Raw genomic sequence first — 6,384 nt, 5'->3', positions numbered from 1 at the left:
TGTCTCTCTCTCTTCTTTTCTCAGAGCCTGATGATGTGAGGCTGGTGGGAGGAGGCAGTCGCTGTGCTGGTGGAGTGGAGCAGTACGACGAGGGAGAGTGGAGGACTGTGGGAGCTTTAGACATGAACAAGGAGGCTGTAGCTGCAGTAGTGTGTAGACAGCTGGGTTGTGACTCCACTGTTTCAGTTCTACCTGGAAACACCACTGAAGGGATTAGAGTTCACTGTTCTGGGTCTGAGCCTTCACTGAGGGAGTGTGGGACATTGTATTCAAATTATTATATCGGTCTTGGATTCACAGTGATCTGCTCAGGTAATAACAAGCTACACTTTATGGCCAAAAATGCAGTGGTCTAAGGCACTGCATCGCAGTGCTAGCTGTGCCACTAGAGATCCTGGTTCGAATCCAGGCTCTGTCGTAGCCGGCTCCAACCGGGAGACCCATGGGGCGGCGCACAATTGGCCCAGCGTCGTCCAGGGTAGGGGAGGGAATGGCCGGCAGGGATGAAAAAATAATGTATGCACTCACTAACTGTAAGTCACTCTGGAGAAGAGCGTCTGCTAAATGACTAAAATGTAAATGTAGTGGATTCAGCTATTTCAGCCATACCTGTTGCTGACAGGTGTATAGGATCGATCACACAAAGCCATACAATCCACAGACCACCATTGGTAGTAGCTTGTGTGGCCTTACTGAAGAGCTCAGTGACTTTCGACGTGGCGTCTAGGAGCAACATTGGCTCAGCCACGAAGTGGTAGGCCATATAAGTGATCTGCTCATGAAATATCAATATATGATCATTATATTCCACTGATTCCCTTTATTCATTCAACTTCCTCTGCCCCTCTAATGATGACTGTTTGCTTGTAAGTCTGCAAAATAAATTACTCAGTCAAGTAGGAATCAAATACAACTTAAATATCCCAGAATGCTTTTTTATTTGAGTGTTATCTCAGTGAACAACTCTACTCACTGCCACTGTCACATGTTATTGTCATATCTAAATGAGGAAAGTAGTTGAGGAGCTACGTTTTCTTCTTCTCTCCTCTTGTTCCAGATGTCCTGCTTCAGCCTGACATCAACATATGTTGTCTCAGTGACTGTAGGCCCACTACTCATGTTGCCCTGTGAGGGAGGGTGGCTAGCACTGTTACATGCTGATGTTATTGTCATATCTATAGGAAACTAGTTGAAGAGGTTTTTCTTGTTCTCTTTTATTGTTACAGATCTCCTGGTCCAGCCTGATATCTTCCTGACTGACTCAATGGGAGGGGTCTCCAGGGGCCAGCAGGGGCCCGAAGTGTTTAGGGGCTACAGCTTCACCATCACCTGCTCCACTCAGCCACAGTACCCAGGAGGCTCCTTCCTCCTCACGTTCACCGGCTCCAAAATAACCCAGACCCAGCCAGCTGTCAATCACTCTGCTGCCTTCCTTTTCCCTGCTGCAGATGACTCCCACCAAGGGAACTACAGCTGTGTTTATGACAATTATGTTTTCTCTCATACCTTCTCCTCTGAGAGTGAGCTCCTCACCCTCACCGTCACAGGTAACTGAACATGATCCAGACTTATAACTTTGTCATTGACAGATTTCCCACAGATCTATATGATGATGACCAGTCCCCTCATCAAAGGTGTTTCTGTTTGCAGCCTCTCCTCTACCAGCCTTCATCATCAGACACGTTGTAGTGCTGCTGATCCTACTGACAGCCATCACCACCTTCTACCTGTGCTACAAGGTAAAGACATTTACTCAGACGTTACAAGTCATTTAAATGTTTGTGTCTATGAGCAGTGTTCAGATTCTACATTGGTCTATATCTGTGTTTAAGGTGTGTGATTAACCAGATGTGTATCTTTGACTTGTGTTGCACTATCTTGGGTTTGTTCTTCAGTACTGTACTGATTATGAGAGAACGAGAACGAGAGAGAGAACGAGGGAGAGAACGAGAGGGAGAGAACAAGAGGGAGAGAACGAGAGGGGAGAGAACGAGAGGGAGAGAACGAGAGGGAGAGAACGAGAGGGGGAGAGAACGAGAGGGGGAGAGAACGAGAGGGGGAGAGAACGAGAGGGGGAGAGAGACAGAGAGAGAGACAGAGAGAGAGACAGAGAGAGAGGAGAGATACCAGTGGCAAGGTGACTGTGAACATGGATGTGTATCAAACAGGCACAACGACAGTACAGGGACAAAGTATGAGCAATTCAACGGCTCATACAAGAGACGTATGTGGCAGGGACTCCAGACAATCCCAGATTATAAAGGGAAAGCTAGCCACGTATGGGACACCGACGCCTCGCTCCCGGACAAGATAAACACCTTCTCCCACATTGAGGATAACACAGTGCCACCGACGCGTGTGGTGAAGGTAGGCAGCAACACCTCTGCCACCCTGATCCTCAACACAGGGGGCCCATAGGGGTGCGTGCTCAGCCCCTTCCTGTACTCCCTGTTTATCCATGACGGTGTGGCCACGCACGTCTCCAACTCAATCATCAAGTTTGCTGATGACACAACAGTGGTAGGCCTAATTAACAACAACAACGAGATGGCCCACAGGGAGGAGGTGAGAGCCCTGGCGGAGTGGTGCCAGGAAAATAACCTCTCGCTCAACGTCAACAAAATGAAGGAGTTGATCGTGGACTTCAGGAGACAGCAGAGGGAGCACGCCCCCATCCACATCAACGGGGCCACAGCGGAGAGGGTGAAAAGGCTTCAAGTTCCTTGGCGTGCACATCACTGACAATCTGAAATGGTCCCTTCACACAGATAGTGTGGTGAAGAAGGCGCAACAGCACCTCTTCAACCTCAGGAGGCTGAAGAAATTCGGTTTGGCCCCTAAGATCCTCATGAACTTCTACAGATGCACCACTGAGAGCATCTTGTCGAGCTGTTTCACCGCCTGGTATGCAACTGCACAGAATGCAACCTCAGGGCTCTCCAGAGGGTGGCGCGATCAGCCCAACACATCACCAGGGGCACACTGCCTGCCCTCCAGGACATCTTCAGCACCCGGTGTCACAGGTTAGCCAGGAAGATCATCAAGGACCTCAGCCACCTGAGCCACAGCCTGTTCACCCCACTACCATCTAGAAGGAGGAGACAGTACAACAGGTGCATCAAAACTGGGAAAGATGAACAGAGCAAAGTACAGAGAGATCCTTCATGAAAGTCTCTTAATGTCCTTGAGTGGCCCAGCCAGAGCCTGGACTTGAACCGGATTTAACATCTCTGGAGAGACCTGAAAATAGCTATGCAGTGATGCTCCACATCCAACCTGACAGAGCTTGAGAGGATCTGCAGAGAAGAATGGGAGAAACTCCCCAAATACAGGTGTGCCAAGCTTGTAGCTTCATACCCAAGAAGAGTCAAGGCTGTAATCGCTGCCAAAGGTGCTTCAACAAAGTACTGAGTAAAGGGTCTGAATACTTATGTAAATGTGATATTTCCGTTTCTTATTTTAATACATTTGCTAAATGTCTAAAAATCAGTTTTTGCTTTGTTGTTATGGGGTATTGTGTGTAGATTGATGAAGAAAAAAAAACAATTTAATCCATTTTAGAATAAGGCTGTAATGTAACAAAATGTGGAACAAGTCAAGGGGTCTTAATACTTTCCGAAAGCACTGTATATCCTGTATTCTAGTCATGGCTCATCCTATATAAATACTGCTGTACACACTTTTTCTATCAACATACTGTCTATACTGTCTTTACACACCATTATACGTATATATACACTGAGTATACCAAACATTAGGAACACATATTTACAGTATATATATTTATATTCCAGACTCTGACACTGATTTCTTTATTTATTGTATTTTTCTGGATTATGTGATTATTTATTTTGTTGCTAGGTATTACTGCCCTGTTGGAGCTAGAAATACAAGCATTTCGCTGCACCTTCGATAACACCTGCAAATCTGGGACAAATACATTTGATTTTATTTGAAATGTGCCAAGTCTAGGTCCAAAAGACTTCTCAACAGCTTCTACCCCCAAGCCATAAGACTCCTGAACAGCTAATCATGGCTACCCGGACTATTTGCACTGCCCCCCCACCCCATCTTTTTACGCTGCTGCTACTCTGTTAAGTATTTATGCATAGTCTCTTTAACTCTACCCACATGTACATATTATCTCAACTACCTCAACTAGCCGGTGCCCCCGCACATTGACTCTGCAACGGTACCCCCCTGTATATATATAGCCTCCCTACTGTCACTTTATTTTACTTCTGCTCTTTTTTTCTCAACACTTTTTTTTTTAATTATTATTATTTTTTTACTTTTTTTGTTTAAAATAAATGCACTGTTGGTTAAGGGCTGTAAGTAAGCATTTCACTGTAATGTCTGCACCTGTTGTATTCGGCGCATGTGACCAATAAAATGTGATTTGATTTGATTTGATTTGAAATGTCTGACTCTTGGTGCTGTGTCTCCCTAGACCACCAGGAGGCAGAAGAGAGTGAACAGGGTGAGCAGCATGGATCTTTATGTTGATGCCAATGCCATGGAGATGGTCTCTCTGAGCTCCAGAGCTGAAGCTGGACCGGGAGAGGAGAGAGCAGCCCAGGGGACTGAGTAGGAGTAGAATGACGCTGACCCTACATGCTGATCTTAGGTCAGTTTTGTGTTTTAAATCTATGGTCAGCAGTGGACTGGTGTTTAAAATGTGGTGACAAACCTTAAGTGGTTCTAATTTTAATAACATGTTCAGAATTAGTTTATCTTTTTATAACCTTGGAAGAAATCTAAAAGGAGTGATTGTAACCACCATTATTAATTTTGTTTTTTTTGTACCACCATGGTACCGTGGGGTTTTGGGTAACATGGGGTTTTGGTAACATGGGGTTTTGGGTAACTTGGGGTTTTGGGTAACATGGGGTTTTGGTAACATGGGGTTTTGGGTAACATGGGGTTTTGGTAACATGGGGTTTTGGGTAACATGGGGTTTGGGTAACATGGGGTTTTGGTAACATGGGTTTTGGTAACATGGGGTTTGGGTAACATGGGTTTTGGGTAACATGGGGTTTTGGTAACATGGGGTTTTGGGTAACATGGGGGTTTGGGTAACATGGGGTTTTGGGTAAACATGGGGTTTTGGGTAACATGAGGTTTGGGTAACATGGGGTTTTGGTAACATGGGGTTTTGGGTAACATGGGGTTTTGGGTAACATGGGGTTTTGGGTAACATGGGGTTTTGGTAACATGGGGGTTTTGGTAACATGGGGTTTTGGGTAACATGGGGTTTTGGGGTAACGTGGGGTTTTGGGTACCGTGGGGTTTTGGTAACATGGGGTTTTGGGTAACATGGGGTTTTGATTATTTTTAGAGAGTAGCTCAATTAGGTCTGTTTTGTGTTCCAGAATGTATTGCTGCTTTTAGCTTTTGTCTTTATGTCTTCATCTTATTTAGTGTTTCTCTTAGATTCTTTATCTTGAAGTGTTTCCATTATTAGTCCATGTATTATTATAATCATCTGGTCATTCTTTGTATTTTGAAACATCTGAATAAAGGGGTCATTTTAGTTTGTTGTACATCTGAATAAAGGGGTCATTTTAGTTTGTTGTTGGGGTTTGTTTTGTTGCTGTTGTTTACCTCTCATGATGTTATTGATTATAATGTTATGATATTGACTGATGTAGATTATTGTTATGTTGTTAGTAGTATAGAGATAATGATGTTATTCATTATAAATATTATGGTATTGATTATTATGTAGATTATTGTTATGATGTTTGTACTATATAGAGATATTTGTGTTATTCTCTTATGATCTGTGGGTTACAGAGAAAGTATAGTACTTAGTTCAGGTCTGATATACATTAAATTGTGAATATGCTGTGTGCAAATCAATCAATTAATCAAATTAAAGTTAATAAATATGGTAATATATATCAATGATCTCAAAGGTATTGTTGAGAAGTGTTTATTTCATATTTGTGATGTGAGTGCAGATTATGTTGATGTTATGTTATTTACCCTTTACAGATAAAGACCTGTTTGCTCTCTAAACTGCCATGTAATCACTGAATGCTTTTAATAAACTCACAGGCTGTCAGTCTTGTGTTATTTCTCTCTTGGAAAGACTACAACATACAGTATGGATTAACTGAGATCAGTATTGTATGATTTCTCTCTTGGACAGACTACAACATACAGTATGAATTAACTGAGATCAGTCTTGTGTGATTTCTCTCTTGGAAAGACTATAACATACAGTATGAATTAACTGAGATCAGTCTTGTGTGATTTCTCTCTTAGACAGACTACAACATACAGTATGAATTAACTGAGATCAGTCTTGTGTGATTTCTCTCTTGGAAAGACTACAACATACAGTATGAATGAACTGAGATCAGTCTTGTGTGATTTCTC

General features: G+C 43.2%; 1 protein-coding gene across 1 annotated transcript; it reads left to right on the top strand.

Moving 5' to 3' along the window:
- The first annotated feature begins 254 nt into the window (after positions 1 to 254).
- On the top strand, positions 255 to 4,851 carry LOC311125250 (uncharacterized protein). The gene is made up of 4 exons (XM_084199302.1): positions 255 to 312; positions 1,227 to 1,547; positions 1,651 to 1,739; positions 4,451 to 4,851. Exons 2-4 carry the CDS (start codon positions 1,265 to 1,267, stop codon positions 4,589 to 4,591), a joined length of 513 nt encoding a protein of 170 aa, XP_084055428.1. The 5' UTR covers positions 255 to 312; positions 1,227 to 1,264; the 3' UTR covers positions 4,592 to 4,851.
- The last annotated feature ends 1,533 nt before the right edge of the window (positions 4,852 to 6,384 follow it).

Source organism: Coregonus lavaretus, assembly GCF_964263955.1.
Source record: "Coregonus lavaretus genome assembly, contig: HAP1_SCAFFOLD_6870, whole genome shotgun sequence".
In the NCBI taxonomy this organism is placed as follows: domain Eukaryota; kingdom Metazoa; phylum Chordata; class Actinopteri; order Salmoniformes; family Salmonidae; genus Coregonus; species Coregonus lavaretus.
The sequence above is the reverse complement of the archived record's forward strand: the minus strand, read 5'-3'. Positions and strand labels throughout refer to the sequence as shown.

Bases quoted from the DNA above. Each gene is read 5' to 3' on its own strand.
- LOC311125250 (XM_084199302.1), top strand. From the start codon at position 1,265: ATGGGAGGGGTCTCCAGGGGCCAGCAGGGGCCCGAAGTGTTTAGGGGC. The intron at 1,548-1,650 runs GTAACTGAACAT...TTCTGTTTGCAG, and splicing joins CCTCACCCTCACCGTCACAG to CCTCTCCTCTACCAGCCTTC. The intron at 1,740-4,450 runs GTAAAGACATTT...GTGTCTCCCTAG, and splicing joins CCTTCTACCTGTGCTACAAG to ACCACCAGGAGGCAGAAGAG.